Raw genomic sequence first — 20,007 nt, 5'->3', positions numbered from 1 at the left:
CTGTGTTGGCCCTGCGATGACTTAGCGACTTGTCCAGGGTGTACTCCGCCTTCCGCCCGATTGAAGCTGAGATAGGCTCCAGCCCCCCCCCCTGCAACTCCGAAGGGAATAAGCGGTAGGAAAATGGATGGATGGATGATCCTGATTAATCTAACATATTTTTTGTATGTATACACACACACGTTACATCAACGTGGCTTCATAGTAATAAATGATAATAATAAATGGGTTGTACTTGTATAGCGCTTTTCTACCTTCAAGGTACTCAAAGCGCTTTGACACTACTTCCACATTTACCCATTCACACACACATTCACACACTGATGGAGGGAGCTGCCATGCAAGGCGCTAACCAGCACCCATCAGGAGCAAGGGTGAAGTGTCTTGCTCAGGACACAACGGACATGACGAGGTTGGTACTAGGTGGGGATTGAACCAGGGACCCTCGGGTTGCGCACGGCCACTCTCCCACTGTGCCACGCCGTCCCTGTAAAAGAGTGCGGGTACTAGACCTGTCTCCCATTGAAAATGTGTGGCGCATTATGAAGCCTAAAATACCACAACGGAGACCCCCGGACTGTTGAACAATTTAAGCTGTACATCAAGCAAGAATGGGAAAGAATTCCACCTGAGAAGCTTAAAAAATGTGTCTCCTCAGTTCCCAAACGTTTACTGAGTGTTGTTAAAAGGAAAGGCCATGTAACACAGTGGTGAACATGCCCTTTCCCAACTACTTTGGCACGTGTTGCAGCCATGAAATTCTAAGTTAATGATTATTTGCAAAAAAAAACATAAAGTTAATGAGTTTGAACATCAAATATCTTGTCTTTGTAAATTGAATATGGATTGAAAAGGATTTGCAAATCATTGTATTCCGTTTATATTTACATCTAACACAATTTCCCAACTCATATGGAAAGAGGGTTTGTATGTATGTATGTATGTATGTATATATATATATATATATATATATATATATATATATGTGTGTGGGGAAAAAAAATCACAAGACTATTTCATCTCTACAGGCCTGTTTCATGAGGTGGTTCCCTCAATCATCAATCTCCTGATGATTGAGGGAACCCCCTCATGAAACAGGCCTGTAGAGATGAAATAGTCTTGTGATTTTTTTTCCCACACATACATATATTGCGCTCTACTACGGTATCGAGCACTATTTTTTGGATAACCTTAAGACATATATATATATATACATACTGCTTGTATTTATATATATATATATATATATATACACACATATATATATATATATACACACACACACATTTGATGTCTTAGTCACATCACAACAAGGAGTTCTCAGCCAGCCCACTAGAGGGTGCTGCTGTGTGCATGCGAGCAACAGGACAGTTTAAAAAAAAATACGACACGTATTTGACATGTTCTTCGACTTTACTGCTTTAGCATGTTAGCATGATGCTGTGTACACGCCATCTTGGAAAGACAAGAGTTTGCTGCATACAATTTAATAATAATAATATTCATAATGCATTTTATGCCGTTTTACATGATTTCAATAAAGCATGTGGAATCATCTTTCCTTTCTGGAGCTTTGTCCATCTGATGTCAAGTAAAGTGCTGACTTCTCTGATAAACCTGTTGGCTATAAACATGAAAAATAACTTTGCATCCATACAAACAGCACAACAACGCTTAAGGCACCTTAATATTAGTGACACCGCAAGACCGCGTGTGGTCCATAATGGCCACCAGGTGGCAGTAGTGATAAAGCTGCATGGTATAAATACAAGTGCTGAAGAAAAACAAACACAAAGTTGACGTTCCTTCTAGAAGGTGAACCTGCGCTCGACCGCGTGTCCCACCTTGTCCAGGTTGGGGTTGCAGGCGAACTGGATCATGGGAGGGGGTCCGCACATCAGGACGAGGACGTCGTCGGCGGGCGGCGGCAGATGTTCCCTCACCATGTCCTCGTTGATGAAACCCTCGCTGTACTCCCACTCTGACATGACAAGCAAACATGTCAGTACATTGTTGGCGTGTACACACTAAACATAAACATCACTTAACAGCCTTATTTTCAACTCTTACCACATAGTCAACAGTCCTACTGCTCCCCTCACCTCCCAGGGGGTGAACAAGGGTGATGGGTCAAATGCAGAGAATCATTTCGCCACATCTAGTGTGTGTGTGACAATCATTGGTACTTTAACTCCCAGTTTTTTCAAAAAGTTGCGCTAATTTTATAAAATGTGTTACTAATGTTTGAAGCGTTTTTAAAAAGCTTCCTAACAATACTTTATTTGCACACAAATTAGTGCTTAGTTTGAAAAGCATTTGATGTTTTACTTCTTTTATTACTACAAAGTTACAAAACATTCAAGTAGACACTAGATGGCAGTAAAAGCTTAGTCTCATTGTTTCACACTTGAAAGGTTTTAGTCCATCAAACTTATATTTATGTTCCAACGATTGCTTTACTGCGGTGATTTTTGACGATGTATGAGCAATTATCATCAAACTTTAACACGTCGGTCAATCTAAACAAGGAAGTGCTTAATGTTTGTGTACTACATTACCCAGAAGGCAGTAAGTAGGAACAGGAAGAGGCTCTGAGTAAATATGGAAGTTAGAGTAGGGATGTAACGATATGAACATTTCATATCATGCTGTATTGTTGAATGTGAACATTGAAATCTTTTAAAGTTTTTTTTTTTTTTTTTTTTAAATACAATAACTGTAATAAATTGACAGAGGAAACATTAAATATTTTTCTGGATTTTTAAGAGCTTAGTAGATGAGGTGGCGACTTGTCCAGGGTGTACCCCGCCTTCCGCCCGAATGCAGCTGAGATAGGCTCCAGCGACCCCAAAAGGGACAAGCGGTAAAAAAATGGATGGATAGATAGTTGAGAGTAACGTCTTTTTTTTCCACCAATTTTAATTTGTAAACGTTTTGGAATGTTTTTTTTATTGGTGAAGGCCAATTGAATGTTCACTAAGGTTCATGTCCGGTTTATGTGACACAAGTTCACTTTCTATTGTAGAAAGATTCGGCTTTGTTAATAAAGTCGAAGGGAATAAGCGGTAGAAAATGGATGGATGGATGGAATAAAGTTGTAAAAAAAACACTGAAGGTTGATCACTCCTAAGAGAGCACTGCTTGTATGTTCAAAGTGCACAGTAGAATATCTCAGATGTTCAGACAGTAACATGTTTATACGAGTACATACACCAGAGAGTGGTGAGGACGGCGGAAAAGATCATCGGGACTCCTCTTCCTCCTATCCAGGAGATCGCAAAAAGCCGCCGCCTGACCAGGGCTCAGAAAATCTGCAAAGACTCCTCCCACCCCCACCAAGGACTGTTTTCACTGCCGGACTCTAGAAAGAGGTTCCGCAGCCTCCGAAGTAGAACCTCCAGGTTCTGTAACAGCTTCTTCCCTCAGGCCGTAAGACTCTTGAACGCATCATAATTAAATTATCCCCTCAACTCCCCCCAAAATGGATTAACTCGCTGGAATAAAAAAAGACAATATAACATACATCCATAAACGTGGACGCATGTGGAAAAAGTGCAATATATTTATCTGTACAGTAATCTATTTATATATATATATATTTTATTTTATTTATTTATTTTTTTAAATTTGATTTATATATATATATATATATATATATTATATATATTATTTATATATATTTATTTATTTATATATGCACCTTATTGCTTTTTTATCCTGCACTACCATGAGCTTATGTAACGAAATTTCGTTCTTATCTGTGCTGTAAAGTTCAAATTTTTATGACACTAAAAAGGAAGTCTAAGTCTAGGCTATGTATTGTTATGTCATTTCTTAATGTTGAAAGATGTTAATGTCTCTTGTGTTCATATTAGCATGTAAGCGATCTAGTGCCAGTCGGTCCGTGACTTTATCAGAGTGTGGCTATCATTCACGTTTTTTTTCCGGCCATTTTAATTTAAACCGGTAATACTAAGTGTAAGACGTTATACTGCAGTTATCATTAATACCCTTTATGGTTCCAACTAGAGATGTCCGATAATATCGGACTGCCGATATTATCGGCCGATAAATGCTTTAAAATGTAATATCGGAAATGATCGGTATTGGTTTCAAAATTATCGGTATCAGAATTAAAAAGTGAAATTTATGACTTCTTAAAACGCTGCTGTGTACACGGACGTAGGAAGAAGTACAGAGCTCCAATAAACCTTAAAAGGCACTTTGCGTGCCGGCCCAGTCACATAATATCTACGGCTTTTCACACACACACACAAGTGAATGCCAAGCATACTTGGTCAACAGCCATACAGGTCACACTGAGGGTGGCCTTATAAACAACTTTAACACTGTTACAAATATGCGCCACACTGTGAACCCACACCAAACAAGAATGACAAACACATTTCGGGAGAACATCCGCACCGTAACACAACATAAACACAACAGAACAAATACCCAGAACCCCTTGCAGCACTAACTCTTCCAGGACGCTACAATATACACCCCCCCGCCCACCTCAACCTCCTCATGCTCTCTCAAGCTGCTGTTTTGAGGCATGTTAAAAAAAAAAAGCACTTTGTGACTTCAATAATAAATATGGCAGTGCCATGTAGGCATTTTTTTCCATACCTTGAGTTGATTTATTTTGGAAAACCTTGTTACATTGTTTAATGCATCGAGCGGGGCATCACAACAAAATTAGGCATAATAATGTGTTAATTCCACGACTGTATATATCGGTATCGGTAATTTAGAGTTGGACAATATCGGAATATCGGATATGGGCAAAAAAGCCATTATCGGACATCTCTAGTTCCAACACTACGTTAGAGCAGTAAAGAGTTGACACATTGCTCAAAAGTTTTGATCAGATCGCTGACATGAGCGTTTGAGCGCTTTTCAGGGGACAAATACGAAGTTGCGGAGAATGGACCAATTTACGAGGCCGCGCATAATTAGTAGGGATTGCAACCTAGCAAATTCCTGTAAGGCCCGATAAATATTTTTTAAACGTGCTAAACCAACCAAGCAATTAAAAACACAACAAAATGCTATTTTGCATTATAAGTTAGAAATATTACGCCATGACACGAACGCATAAAACCTGCACAGTACTGCCCTCGCTGGAAACTGAGAATATCAAATATTTGACATGAAATCCAGATTGCATGCAAGTCATCTAAGAAACTACTCTGGACGACGCACATTTTGCTTTGTGGCTGTCATTTTTCAGAAATGTTTTGTTGTCATAATCCTCAATCTCAATGTTCTAATGCAAGTTTTTGATTCTATTTTTACGATACCAAAGCATATAATAAAAGTTGTGGAACGTACTGGAAGGCGCTCTGTCCACAGTGAACCACAGCTTGAAACGTTCCGGGTTGTTGACTTGAATCTCCTCCAACTCGGGTCTTAGCAGGATGTCCTTCTCCGTCTGAGGACAGGAAGTCACATGATGATCATGACCATGATGGAGTATAAAAATGTGATGATGATGATGGTGGTGGTCACCTGGTTAGCGAAGAGCAGGTGACACACTGTCTGGTCCTGAGGGTCCTTCATCACGGCGGTGATGAGCTGCAGCATTGGCGTGATCCCTGATGTCATTTTAGGGATTTTTTTTTTTAGTTTAGTTTCACAATGTTTTAATTTAAAAGGAAGTAAAAAGTAGGACATTACCGGTGCCGCCAGCGATCATGCCGACATGTTTGGCGGTCTTTGGTACACCTGGAGTCTTTTTGTCTGCCTGGATGGCAAAAACTCCTGCAGAGAAACATAAATATTATTTTTTCAACAATTTACTATTACGATTATTATCACACAACTTTAGTATGCTTAAAGTTTGTTGCTATAGTTATTAGCTATTGTGCTCAAGCTGTACTTTTTATATCTGTGCAAGGACAAAAACTTCTTGTCTGAGGGGTGGCCTCAGCCGCAGATGTTATCTTTGTTTTAGCCCGCTAACGGCCAAGGACTTCAAGGACCTCAACGAACATAAGACGACAGCACGCAGACGAAGCAGAGACAAGGCGAAATCACAAGGCGCCAGCACATTCCGTCACGTATTGTGCGTACTGAAGCTGCTTTGCATGATGTGTGACCACTCCTTTTAGAGGCGGCCTCAGTGATGTTGACTGGGGAACTCCTGAATAAATAGAGGGACGTGGGAGCTGTACCAACGGCGGTGACTAGGATAGGGGAAGCGGGACTCAAACCTGGAGCCCTCAAGTTGCTGGCATGGCCGCTCTACCAACCGAGCCACGCCGGGATACTGGGACATAACTATCTAAATACATATTTAAACAATTCAATGTCAATAGATAAATAAATGTGTCATTTTATCAGAGTTTGAAAAATAAAATGATGCATAAAGCTCTGACAAGGGCCAAAATTAAATGCATATTTAAATAATTAAATGTGTTTGTTTTAAATAATAACACAATTCGTCATGATTTGATCTAAGTTTGACAGATACAATTTTTCATAAAGCACGGACAAGAGCCAATGGGACACAAATAAAAAAATATTCAAACAAATGTCATTTGTAACTGGAATTAAGTACATAAATGAGTCATGATTTTATATGAATTTGACAAGAGCCAAACTGGACAAAATTAAATAAATACATAAATACTTCAGTAAATGTGTCATCATTAGAATTTAATACATAAATGTGTCATTTATCTAAGTTTGACACTTAAAATTATTCATAAAGCACTGACAAGAGCCAAATGGGACCCAAATAAATAAATATTTCAACAATTAAATGTTTCATTTATAATTGGAATTAAGGGTGTCATGGTTTTATCGGCGTTTGAAATATAAAATTATTCACACAGTACTGACAATGGTCAAAAGGGATTTAATAAACAAATATTTCGAATTATTACTCAAATGCGCCACTAATTTACTACAATTGGAATTAAATACATAAATGATTTACTAAATGTCAATATTTTATCTGCGACTGACGGATAAAAAATAAATTCATGAAGCACTGACGAGGTCCCAATAGGGGGAAATTAGATAAGAACATCTTTAAATACTTAATTAAATGTGTAATTAATTAATTAAATAACTCATTAAATAATTCCATTGATAATTCCATTGTGAAATAATTAACTAAATCATGAAATAATGAAATGACTTACACATTTTACGCCTATACTGGCTCACCTGCACTGGCTTCCTGTGCACTTAAGATGCGACTTTAAGGTTCTACTACTTACGTATAAAATACTACACGGTCTAGCTCCAGCCTATCTTACCGATTGTATTGTACCATATGTCCCGGCAAGAAATCTGCGTTCAAAGAACTCCGGCTTATTAGTGATTCCCAGAGCCCAAAAAAAGTCTGCGGGCTGTAGAGCGTTTTCTATTCGGGCTCCAGTACTATGGAATGCCCTCCCGGTAACAATTAGAGATGCTACCTCAGTAGAAACATTTAAGTCCCATCTCAAAACTCATTTGTATACTCTAGCCTTTGAATAGCCCCCCTTTTTTTAGACCAGTTGATCTGCCGTTTCTTTTCTTTTCTCCTCTGCTCCCCCCTATCCCTTGTGGAGGGGAAGACACACAGATCCGGTGGCCATGGATGGGGTGCTGGCTGTCCGGGGTCGGGACCCGGGGTGGACCGCTCGCCTGTATATTGGTTGGGAACATCTCTGCCCTGCTGACCCGTCTCCGCTCGGGATGGTTTCCTGCTGACCCCACTGTGGACTGGACTCTTACTGTTATGCTGGATCCACTATGGACTGGACTCTCACAATATTATGTTAGACCCACTCGACATCCATTGCATTCGGTCTCCCTAGAGGGGGGGGGTTACCCACATATGCGGTCCTCTCCAAGGTTTCTCATAGTCATTCACATCGACGTCCCACTGGGGTGAGTTTTTCCTTGCCCTTATGTGGGCTATACCGAGGATGTCGTTGTGGCTTGTGCAGCCCTTTGAGACACTTGTGATTTAGGGCTATATAAATAAACATTGATTGATTGATTGATTTAATTACACATTTATGTAGTTAATTCTAATTAACGCATTTAAGTTTTTATTTTGAAATGTATTCATTCAATCTTTATCTGTGGGTCATAATTTAGAGTTGTATAAAAATTCGTCAGTTAGCATTTCTTGACACAGTAAGGGAAGTTTTGTTGTCCAGTAAGCAAAAAACTATTTGTATTATTGAAATATGAAGCATCTATCTGTGTTGGCCCTGTGATGAGGTGGGGACTTGTCCAGGGTGTACCCCTACTTTCGCTTGAATGCAGCTGGGATAGGCTCCGGCACCCCTGCGACCCAGAGAGGGACAGGCGGTAGAAAATGGATGGATGGAGGACTTGACTTATGTTTTTTGGTTGCCTTTTAAAAACGGCGGAATCAACGTCTGTTTGCATCCAAAACATCACACGGTGCACATTACTGCCCCTACAGGACTGGAGTGGCGGCGTCATTTCAACACAAGCGCTCACCTCTGCCCTTGTAGACGAGAAGGCCGCTGGGTCCTCTAAAGTCGATGGTGTCGTTGATACGGAGGCTCTCCAGGTGCTGACTCATCTTCCCGCCTTCTGGGAATTTAGGATGGACCCCTTTGAAGTAAACCTGGAGGGGATGGGGGGAACGTATGAGAAAATATTGCACGCTTTAAAGCGACTGATTGATTTTGTTACCTTGATGACCAAGTCCACGTAGCCTTTGTCGTCGTCGCTGGACACGGGCGTGTACGGGCGCACCACCAGCTTGCCGTCAATCTTGGCGGACAGATAGATGTGCTGTCCTGTGAATGACGTCATCACACTTAGTCTGACACGCGCAGACCCATCATGTTGTCAAATGTGTCGATACTGACCCACAGGGAGACCCAGGACGTGGTCATGGGACGGCAGGGCAAAGCGGAACTTCCTCGTATCGTGGCTGACAATCTATAAACAACAAATATGAAGAAAAACTACAACATTTGGCATGAAATTCTGTGTGAACTGCAAAAAAGATGAAGCCAAACTAAAATGCTAACAGTTAACACGCCGATTAGATTGCATCAAGTAACAAAAAATCATAGCTGCAAAATGTGTTTAAAAAGCCAACACTTTTAACGTCAGCATCCTAGGAATTAACATATGTCAAGTACCAGAACACATCACTCAGAGTTGTTTACCAGCAAAAATGTAACTAGAAAACAATGCATGCTAACTAGAGATGTCCGATAATGGCTTTTTTGCCGATATCCGATATTGTCCAACTCTTAATTACCGATTCCGATATCAACCGATACCGATATATACAGTCGTGGAATTAACACATTATTTTGCCTAATTTTGTTGTGATGCCCCGCTGGATGCATTAAACAATGTAACAAGGTTTTCCAAAATAAGAGAACAACTTCAACTCAAGTTATGGGAAAAAGTGCCAACATGGCACTGCCATATTTATTATTAAAGTCACAAAGTGCATTTTTTTTTTTTTTTTTTTTTAACATGCCTCAAAACAACAGCTACAAAAACAATGAAGGCACACAGCTTCAGTCCAGAGTATACTAGAGTAATAAAGTAAACAATCAGTGTTGGGTTAGTTACTGAAAACCAGTAACTAGTTACAGTTACTAGTTACTTTATTTCAAAAGTAACTCAGTTACTAACTCAGTTACTTACACCAAAAAGTAATGCGTTACTGTGAAAAGTAACTAGTTACTCCCCCCCCCCCCCCCTTTTTTTAAGGCTCCCATTAATGCCCTTTTAGCCTTCATTTCAGTACTGTTATTGCACTGAAGAATAATACAATCTGTTGATCAACTTGACATTTATTTGCATCACTGAACTCAGAAAGCAATGTGGTTTACATACAACACACAAAGACATGTTTCAAAGGGCCAATTTATTTCAGGCCAGAACAAATTGACAAAACTATTTTAAATAGCTGCAACATAATGGCACTTTAACTTTAACTTTAAGTAGATAGGATCTTTGATCCAAGACACAACTTACATTTAACTAAAATGTTATTTTCTTTGTGCTCGACAAAAGAAAAGTATTGAGAATGTCTCCATGTTAAAAAAAACTCGACTTCTGGCTTCGCCATGATGTCTTGTTAGTTGTTATGAGAGTCACGTATGTGTGTGTGTGTGTGCAGGGGCGCAGAAAAGGGGGGGGTAAAGGAGACGGATTCTAGGGGCCCATGATGGAGGGGGGCCCAGAGAGGCCCCTAATGATGATGAAATTATAATACAGAAAAAATAATGACACTGTGTTGGGGGCCCTGTAAAGATTCTTTTCATGGGGCCCAAAATCCCTAGCGGCGCCCCTGTGTGTGTGTGTGTGTGTGTGTGTGTGTGTGTGGCCCTTTAAGATATGACAGCATGTGAGGTGAGTGACGTCAGTGAGTGAGTGGGCGAGAGAGGTGAGGGAGCGGCGACAGTGAGTGCGTGCAGGTGCTCTAGCTTGGTGGATGGCTGCGTCCAATAAAGTCACAAAGTTGCAACAAACCGCCCGTCTTGTCATTCACCCTCAGCTGTAAAGACCCACTGCCGGGTAAAGTGAAGGTTGTTAGCCCCGAAGACGTACATAGGCCCTGGAGGAACGTCTCCCTTGCGCTCCTCAACTGCGGTATGGGAGTCCCCCCCGCCCCCACCCACACAAAGCACACCTTTTCTTTTCCACCGCTGCAATAAAACACACTCAGATCTTCTGTTTCTATCCGATACTACATGAAAAATAACGTAAAATAACGCAGTAACGCATCATGTAGTAACGGTAACTGAGTTACTGAATATAAAAAAATAACGCGTTAGATTACTAGTTACCGCCGAAACTAACGGCGTTACAGTAACGCGTTACTTTGTAGCGCGTTAGTCCCAACACTGTAAACAATAATATAGTCCTCCTTTAGTGCAAGACTGCCTGGTATACTGTATAACAGGGAATTATAAACTGGGCTCACATCCATCTTCCGCTTGTATTCATCGTGTATCTCCTTTTGATTCTTGAAGAGGTGGGAGATCTAATTGCTCGTATTAAAGGAAGACGTCTTGGTTCCTCCTCGCATAACCAACTTTTTGCAGTCATTGCAAATTGCCAGTTTTTTATCCGTCAGACACACTTTAAAATAATCCCAAACCATAGACATGGTGTTGTTAGTCAGTCAACGAGCAAGCTGGCTTGTTAGCCATGGCTACAGCACCGGCAACAACACACTCTTATGCTACGCTCGCGGCGGTTTGATGAGGTCATCAAGCGTCGCCAGTAAACCTCTCATGCTGCAGTCGTCAACTCCTGTGTTGTGTGTGGGAGAGGGGAGGGGCTGCTGACTGGGAGACGCAACTGCGACTTAGACTTTAACATCAATAACTTGTGACTTCACTTGGACTTGAGCCTTTTGAATTGACATGACTTGACATGACTTGCTACTTTCCCCAAAACCCAAAGATGAAAAAGTTATTCGGGAGCGCTCCGTATTTTTCATTGTGTACTTGTCTATCAGCGTTGCGTGTGTCAGCTGGTGTGGTCTTAGTACAACAGCCAATCAAATTAGATCTACTTTATTTTCATCGCACAGCATTCATCCAATCAAATTGCAGGACAACCAACGAAGAAGACATGTCCAAACCACACGCCAGTGAACAAAAAATGATACCTAAAATAATTTTGTTTGGGTATAAAAATTACGAGGTGGTCAACACAAAACGGTTTGCAGTATGCAACACATGCGGTTCGAAAATTACTGATGGAGAGGCAACAACTTCCAACTTCGTCCGGCATTTGAAGTTGCACAAAGAACGGTAAGTTTTGAATGTGAGATAACGTTTATTGGCTAAGTAACGTGACTTTTATTTGCTGTGTAGTTAAATCAGTGAGGCTGTAAACTCACTGCTAACGTTATAACGTTATTGCAAACACGGGAATCTGTTGCAGTTCACTACCTTATTCATACTTTTTGTTCAGTGATTTTTTTTAAGCAGGGTTACGTTAGTCAATATATCACACGTAACGTTAGACGCCGGTCAGCAGCACCGCGTATTTTAGCCACCTAAAAAAAAGACAAAAATAGTAAAATAAAGGTCAGTTAAAATGTATACTATATTATGAATATGTGTACTGTTTTAGCTAGCTTTCTGACATACTGTTGGTTGTTTACCTCAGTGGTCCCCAACCACCGGGCCGCGGCCCGGTACTGGTCCGTGGATCGATTGGTATCGGGCCGCACAAGAAAAAAAAATGTTTTTCTTTTTTTAATTAAATCAACATAAAAAACACAAGATACACTTACAAGTAGTGCACCAACCCAAAACTACTCTCTCCCCCCTTTTGTTCTGGGCATTGAACATGAAGACTCTTCCTTCACTGTTCCGAGTGGCCATGAGAGTCTTGGCAGTGCCTGCCTCCAGTGCTCCAGTGGAGCGAGTTTTCAGCCATGGTGGCATCATACTACGCCCCCATCGTGCACAAATGACTGACAGACTCTTGGCTAATTTGGTCTTTTGCAAATGCAATGCAGCATAGGGCCCTGACATATAAAAAGTACAACTTTTTTGTTATGTTCACGTATATGTCATGTTTTTTCAATGTTAACACTTTTGTACAAATAAGTACATTTGCACTTTATTTTTCAATGTGTTTGTTCTGTAAAGGAATGAGTTAATGTTTAAAATGACTGGTTAATAGTGCTATTATAAAAGTGCAATGTCAGCACAATTTTCTTTCCTGCAATTTAAAATGCACTTGTTTTAATAAATAAATACAGCGTTTGAAAAGCATACACAATCTGTGTTAATATATTAGTCTGTGGTTAAAAGGACTTGAAAGGACTCGAAACTCAAAATGCAGGACTTAGGACTTGACTTGAGACTTTCCAGTCTTGACTTTGGACTTGACTCGGGGCTTGCCTGTCTTGACTCGGGACTTGACTCGGACTTGAGGGCAAAGACTTGAGACTTACTTGTGACTTGCAAAACAATGACTTGGTCCCACCTCTGCCATTTAGTGGTCAATTGCACGGAATATGTACTGTACTGTGCAATCTACTAATAACAGTTTCAATCAATCAATCAATCAATCAATCAAAGGGTGTGTCAGTGAACGCCTCACCTGCTTGTCAATGAGCCGCAGTGCGTACTTGATGTTTGGATCCTCCAACGTGATGGCGGGCCTCCTCTTGGAGAAGAGCAGCCTGAACAGGAGGTTGATGATTCCATCAAAGCCGCTCCTGATCAACTGCGAAATAATTTTTAAAAAAATCAGCAGCTAGCATGAGCACGATTAGCATTAGCATCCAGTTGTGTCCGCGCCTTTCGCAGGGCGTTGCCCCGGCTTAACGGACACATTTAGCGGCTAAGTAGGCTCACGTTGTTGCAGCTAAAGGAACACATGAGTCACATTTTCCCCAAAGACAAGCATGGACAACTTCCAGGGAATTCTGCACACGCTAACCTTAGCAACGTCGCTCACACTAATACTTTATTTGTGTTGGAGGTTTACTTACGCCGACGACGTAAGAGAGCATCTTGGAGGAGATTTGAAACTGTGAGATCTGACGATTGTCGGACGAGTCTGCTCAGCCGTGAACTTCACACTGTCAACACTTGGCATACGTCACAGCGTGAGTAGCAAGCGTTTCCGCCTGAGGTCTTTTAAAATAAAATCCTAGTGGCAAACAAAAGCGTGTATTTTGTCAATAAACACACTCGCTCCTCTTTAGAATTTGTCTCTTTGTTTATGCACGTATTTTTTTTCAGTAAAGTTTAACTTCTAGCTGCTGTTATTCTATGACTAAACGCTGTCCTTATGAACTTCCGGCTGGTTGTATGGAACTTGATGCACTACATTTTAGAACGTCACTTCCGTCTGTCAGAGTTAATCATTTCACAATAAAGGCGACTTTTGTTCCCTACTTGACAGCAGTTTTTTCGTCTGACAATTTTTTTCCAGGCAAAGCAATGACTGATAATTTCCGATAATTGACAATAGCTTGTTTTCTATTTCGCATCCGCCATCTTATGCTCTCTGATCTCTCTCTCTCTATGTCCACTACTTGCTGTACATATCCTACCAAGTCAGTCCTACACTGTTTCAATGTCCATTTCTCTGATGATGCAATTGTTGATGACAGAAGTGTTGATACCAACCAAACCTACCCCCCCCCCCCCCCCCCTTCCATATCCCACACCCCGGATTGTAAATAATGTAAATAATGTAAATAATTCAATGTATATACTCTGATGATTATCTTGTGTGATGACTGTATTATGATGTTAGTATATATTTGATAGTATATATATATGTATCATGAATCAATTTAAGTGGACTCTGACTTAAACAAGTTGAAAAAATTATTCGGGTGTTACCATTTAGTGGTCAATTCTACTAATAAAAGTTTCGATCAATCAATCAGCTAACGTCCATAGATGCGATTATGCCTAATGACCACAAGATGGCAGCAGTGTTACAGGGTTATTGACATGTATTCTACTTAATGTCCACTAGATAGCAGTAGTGAACAATTTCGGTGCTGTAATCCAGGGGGTGTCTAACTTTTTCCTCAAAGGTTGTATAATGAAACATCAAAGCAAGTACAAAAAAAGTGCCCCCATTGTTTACCTGTATCTTACCTTTTTTGTAAGGGGCGCCGGAAGTTGGCAGACCCGTCAGCGATCCTGTCCTGTCTGTATATATATATATATATATATATATATATATATATATATATATATATATATATATATATATATATATACACATATGTGAATATATTAGGGCTGCAAGAACTAATCGATTAAATCGATTATAAAAATAGTTGGCGATTAATTTAGTCATCGATTCGTTGGATCTATGCTATGCGCATGCGCAGAGGCAATATTTTTATTTTATTTAGAACATTTTTTTAATTTTTTTATAAACCTTTATTTATAAACTGCAACATGTACAAACAGCTGACAAACAATAATCAAAATAAGTATGGTGCCAGTATGCTGTTTTTTTCAATAAAATACTGGAAAGGATAGAAATGTAGTTTGTTTCTTTTATCCGATTATTAATCGATTAATCGAAGTAATAATCGACAGATTTGTCGATTATCAAATTAATCGTTAGTTGCAGCCCTAGAATATATATACACACATACATACACATATATATATATATATATATATATATATATATATATATATGTATGTATATATATATATATATATATATATATATATACATGTGTATATATATACATATATGTAAATATGTATATATGTGTATGTATATCTATGTATATATGTGTATGTATGTATATATGTATGTTTATATATGTATATATGTGTATATATACACATACATGTATGTATGCACAGTATATATATATATGTATGTATGTATGTATGTATGTATATATGTGTATATATGTGTATGTATATGTATGTATATATGTATATTTGTGTATATATACAGTGTATGTGTGTGTATATACACACATATATGCATGTATATATGTCTATGTACACATATATACACATACATTTCACTAACGCTTTCACAGCTTTAGTGAAATGTATGGTCGGCGTGGCGCAGTGGCAGAGTGGCCGTGCGCGACTCGAGGGTCCCTGGTTCAATCCCCACCTAGTACCAACCTTGTCATGTCCGTTGTGTCCTGAGCAAGACACTTCACCCTTGCTCCTGATGGGTGCTGGTTAGCGCCTTGCATGGCAGCTCCCTCCATCAGTGTGTGAATGTGTGTGTGAATGGGTAAATGTGGAAGTAATGTCAAAGCACTTTGAGTACCTTGAAGGTAGAAAAGCGCTATACAAGTACAACCCATTTATCATTTATTTATGATCTTGAATGGGATTGTGCTAAAAATTGTAATTTCCCCTCGGGGATTAATAAAGTATTTCTGATTCTGATTCTGAAACTTTCAAGCTAAAAATATAAAATACCGATTTAAAATAATGTTGGTATTAATATATAATAATATATTAGATTAGATTCTTGGCAATTTAATATATCATTACAAAAAAAAACAAAAAAACAAAGTTGTTTTGCTTGATTTTACAATGTGCCTTATGTAAAAAAAAAAAAAACGTTCGCTACATTTATGGAGATATTTTTTTCTTTTTATGCAACCGTTGCGATTTCAAACACAAAAAAACATTCGCAAACAAAAAAGTGGATTGTAATTTTTTTTTTTTATAAAAAAATATTTAGCTTACAAATAATTTTTTGGTCATAAATCTGGTTACTACTCAACTTAAAACCAACCTCATCTGTCAGATAGATAGTTAGATAGATATTACTTTATTGATTCCTTCAGGAGAGTTCCCTCGGGAAAATTAAAATTCCAGCAGCAGTGTACAGAATTGAGGTCGAATTTAAAATGTAAAAGGTAAATAATGGGTGTATAAATGTAAACAAAATAGAAAAATATTACAATAGAATACAAATAAAAAGCAACAATGAGAATAAAAATATAACAGTAAAATAAGAATATAACAAGAGAAACTAGGCCAGGGGTCGGCAACCCAAAATGTTGAAAGAGCCATATTGGACCAAAAATACAAAAACAAATCTGTCTGGAGCCGCAAAAAATTAAAAGCCATATTACATACAGATAGTGTGTCATGAGATATAAATTTAATTAAGAGGACTTAAATGAAAGTAAATTACCTCAAATGTAGCTACAAATGAGGCATAATATGATGCAATATGTACATATAGCTAGCCTAAATAGCATGTTAGCATCGATTAGCTTAGTCATGCAGTGACCAAATATGTCTGATTAGCACTCCACACAAGTCAATAACATCAACAAAACTCACCTTTCATGCACAACATTAAAAGTTTGGTGGACAAAATGAGACAGAAAAAGAAGTGGCATAAAACACGTCCTAGAAAGTCGGAGAAAGTTATACATGTAAACAAACTAAGGTGAGTTCAAGGACCGCCAAAATTAGTAGGACAAAACGGCGCTCGCCAAATACTCGAATCAGTGAAGCATGTTTAATTTAAACAGTGTGCTTTGTAACAATTAGGGAGGCTTGTGTCATGTTTGTCCTCCTACAGAAACCATATTAAAACAAAAAATAATTTTTTTCCCCCTCATCTTTTTCCATTTTTCATAATTTTTTTTAAAAAGCTCCAGAGAGCCACTAGGGCGGTGCTAAAGAGCCGCATGCGGCTCTAGAGCCGCGGGTTGCCGACCCCTGAACTAGGCAGTAGTGACCATGTTATGAAAAATTATTGTTTTGCATCCCCTGTCATCCTATAGTACCCTCCCTCCCTCCCTCCCAGAGAGGAGTTGTACAGTCTAATGGTGTGTGGGACAAAGGAGTTTTTGAGTCTATTAGTCCTGCACTTGGGATGAAGCAGTCTAGCACTGAACAGGCTCCCTCTGGCTACTGACAACGGTATGCAGAGGGTGACTGGCATCATCCAGGATGCTCACTAGTTTTTCCACAGTCCTCTTCTCTGCCACCGTCACCACTGAGTCCAGTTTTATTCCGATCGTAGAACCGACCCACCTGATCAGTTTCTCCAGTCTGGAGCTGTCCTTCTTAGATGTACTGCCCCCCCCAGCACACTACCATGTAGTACAGTACACTGGCAACCACAGACTGGTAGTACATCCACAAGAGTTTTTTTTTTACAGACGTTGAAGGAGTGCAGCCTCCTCAGGAAGTACAGCCTGCTCTGTCCTTTCCTGTACAACTGGTCCGTGTTAACAGTCTTTTAATTTGCATTTAAATTACATTTTAATTTGTCAGTATGGCCCCCACCCAGCAGTCACGCCCATATATGGTCACGCCAACACCGGCCCGTGGCATAGGCCGCATAGGCAAATGCTAAGGGCGCCGTCCATCAGGGGGCGCCACGCCAGTGCCACAAATGTTGGAGAAAAAAGAAAAGAAAAAAAAGTTGGTACTATTATTTCTAAATACAAAAAAATAATCCCACGTTAATTAAAATGCAAAGTAAAGCCTATTTAATAGAAATATTATTTGTTACAACATTACGCACCCCCCCCCTTCCCGTATCATGACTCTTTTTGGACGTCACCACATCAAAAAAATTCAACACAAGATGTCAAAACGGCCAAAACTGTCAGGTGCCCAAGGAAGAAAAAAGAGAAAAGAAGAGGAGTAGAAACGAGAAAAGACAGAGGTAGCAGGTAGGTAACGATAGCCTACATGAAATTATTTGTCTGTTACAGAATGTGATAGTAACCTGGCTTTTTAGCATTAAGCTAATGTTACATGATTCGGCAATTGCTAATCAATAAATAGCTAGTTCTGTTTTAACGTCGGGTTAATATTGTGGAGTGGGCTAAATTGTTATGGAAAATAATAATGTAACGTTAGGTAATTACAGTACTCCCACCTTACATTCCTCAGGGACATTTGTATTAGATCTTTTAAGCAGGTGTTTTTTGTTTACATTGTTATTGCCTTCTGGTTAGCTAATGTTTGCCCTGCAGGTAATAGTCACTTGTCCACCCCTTTATATATTAGGTATAGTTGTAAGTAAAAAAAAAAAGGTCAAAGACAAAGCTATTCGGTTTCTTGTGAGTATATACACTTCACTGACGATGTGGGGGGGCGCCACCTAAAATCTTGCCTAGGGCGCCAGATTGGTTAGGGCCGGGCCTGGGTCACGCCATCATTGTTCAGAGGCCACAAAAAAATATTTGTAACTATCCATCCATCCATTTCCTACCGCTTATCCCTTGTAACTAGAAAAAAACGATTGCACGCGGTACTTTAAGGATTTCAAATCCATTTTATTAGTTTGAAAATATTTGTTTGAATTTAAAATCAACTTTTTTGATTGCAAATATATATATATTTTGTATGAACATACTTTAAAAAAAAAATCTATTACGTTTTTTGTTTCAATATTTTTTTTAAGTTCAAATTATTATTTCTTCTAAGTTCAAATTATTATTTCTTCATTGATATATATTTTTTATATCCAGTCCATGTTTTGTTTGCAAATGTTAATTTTGATAGAAAACATTCTTTTGTTTGAAACATTTAAAAAAAACACAATTAAAATCCCTTTTTTGTTTGAAAATATTTGTTTCATTTCCAATTGTGGAGAACGCATGTATTTTTATATATGTTGATGCTTTAGTATAACATTGTATTGTGTGATCATGCTATTGGTACTTTTACACTCTGGAGATGTTCGTGCGGCCGGTATACTTCTGTTGCCTTATCATCTGTTGTTGATTTCCACATTTGGTCCTCCAGCGTTCAGTATCTTGCACAAACATGATGAATCACTCCTCAAAAGGGAGGTTTGAGCAAGTTCCGTTCCGTGAAGGACACGGTCCCTCTTCTTATCAGCGGGTGCATCCCTCTCTGTAAAGGGGGAGGAGGGGCCTTCTCACTATGAGAGATAATTCCATTTGTCTTACTTTTAGACCTCTCTTGGTTGATGCTATGGTTGCGTTGTAAGGGCTGGTCTCCTAAAGCTTGGCCAAGTACTACTCTGTCTCGGTGGTCCTTTTTTTTTACTCAACATATATGTCATCCAAAAAAAACTTGGGAGTGACAAGTGTGTCACACAATCCATGTTTTGTTTGCTATTTTTTTGTTTGCATAAAAAGATGTATTTCTCTCCATATGTCATGTCTGTGTGATCATGTTTTGTTTTAGTCATGTTCGGTTTTGTTTTTTGGACTTTTTGTGCACTTTTGTTTTGTTTTGTCACCATAGTTACCCATTAGTTTCACCTGTCATGTCACGCACCTGTTTTGAGTCACGCACCTGTTGTTAATCATGTCTGTGTTATTTAAGCTTTTCATTTTCTGTTGTTCGTCCTGGTGTCATATCTTTTCTAACCCTGCTATCCTCTCGTTTCAAGCCCTGTTCACGGTCCCATGCCACAGTAAGTGTTTTTATTTCGTGTTCAGTTTCTGCCTTTGTGCAAGTTTTGTTTTCATCCGCCAAGTTTTTTTTACCTCCGCCATTGTGCGCGCTTTTCGTTTGTACTTTTTTTTTGTAGTTATAGTGTTTAAATAAATCATGTACC

At 39.1% G+C, this 20,007-nt stretch overlaps 1 protein-coding gene across 1 annotated transcript; it reads right to left on the bottom strand.

Annotated features, from left to right (window-relative positions):
- Positions 1–1,394: 1,394 nt before the first annotated feature.
- On the bottom strand, positions 1,395–13,738 carry LOC133606086 (NADH-cytochrome b5 reductase 3-like). The gene is made up of 9 exons (XM_061959651.1): positions 13,475–13,738; positions 13,081–13,206; positions 8,853–8,925; positions 8,674–8,780; positions 8,476–8,605; positions 5,683–5,766; positions 5,515–5,600; positions 5,338–5,437; positions 1,395–1,981 (listed from the first exon to the last, which is right to left on the bottom strand). Exons 1-9 carry the CDS (start codon positions 13,493–13,495, stop codon positions 1,809–1,811), a joined length of 900 nt encoding a protein of 299 aa, XP_061815635.1. The 5' UTR covers positions 13,496–13,738; the 3' UTR covers positions 1,395–1,808.
- Positions 13,739–20,007: the final 6,269 nt, after the last annotated feature.

Source organism: Nerophis lumbriciformis, linkage group LG05 (genome assembly GCF_033978685.3).
Source record: "Nerophis lumbriciformis linkage group LG05, RoL_Nlum_v2.1, whole genome shotgun sequence".
Classification (NCBI taxonomy): Eukaryota; Metazoa; Chordata; class Actinopteri; order Syngnathiformes; family Syngnathidae; genus Nerophis; species Nerophis lumbriciformis.
Note: the sequence above shows the minus strand (reverse complement) of the source record. Positions and strands in the feature narration are given on the sequence as shown.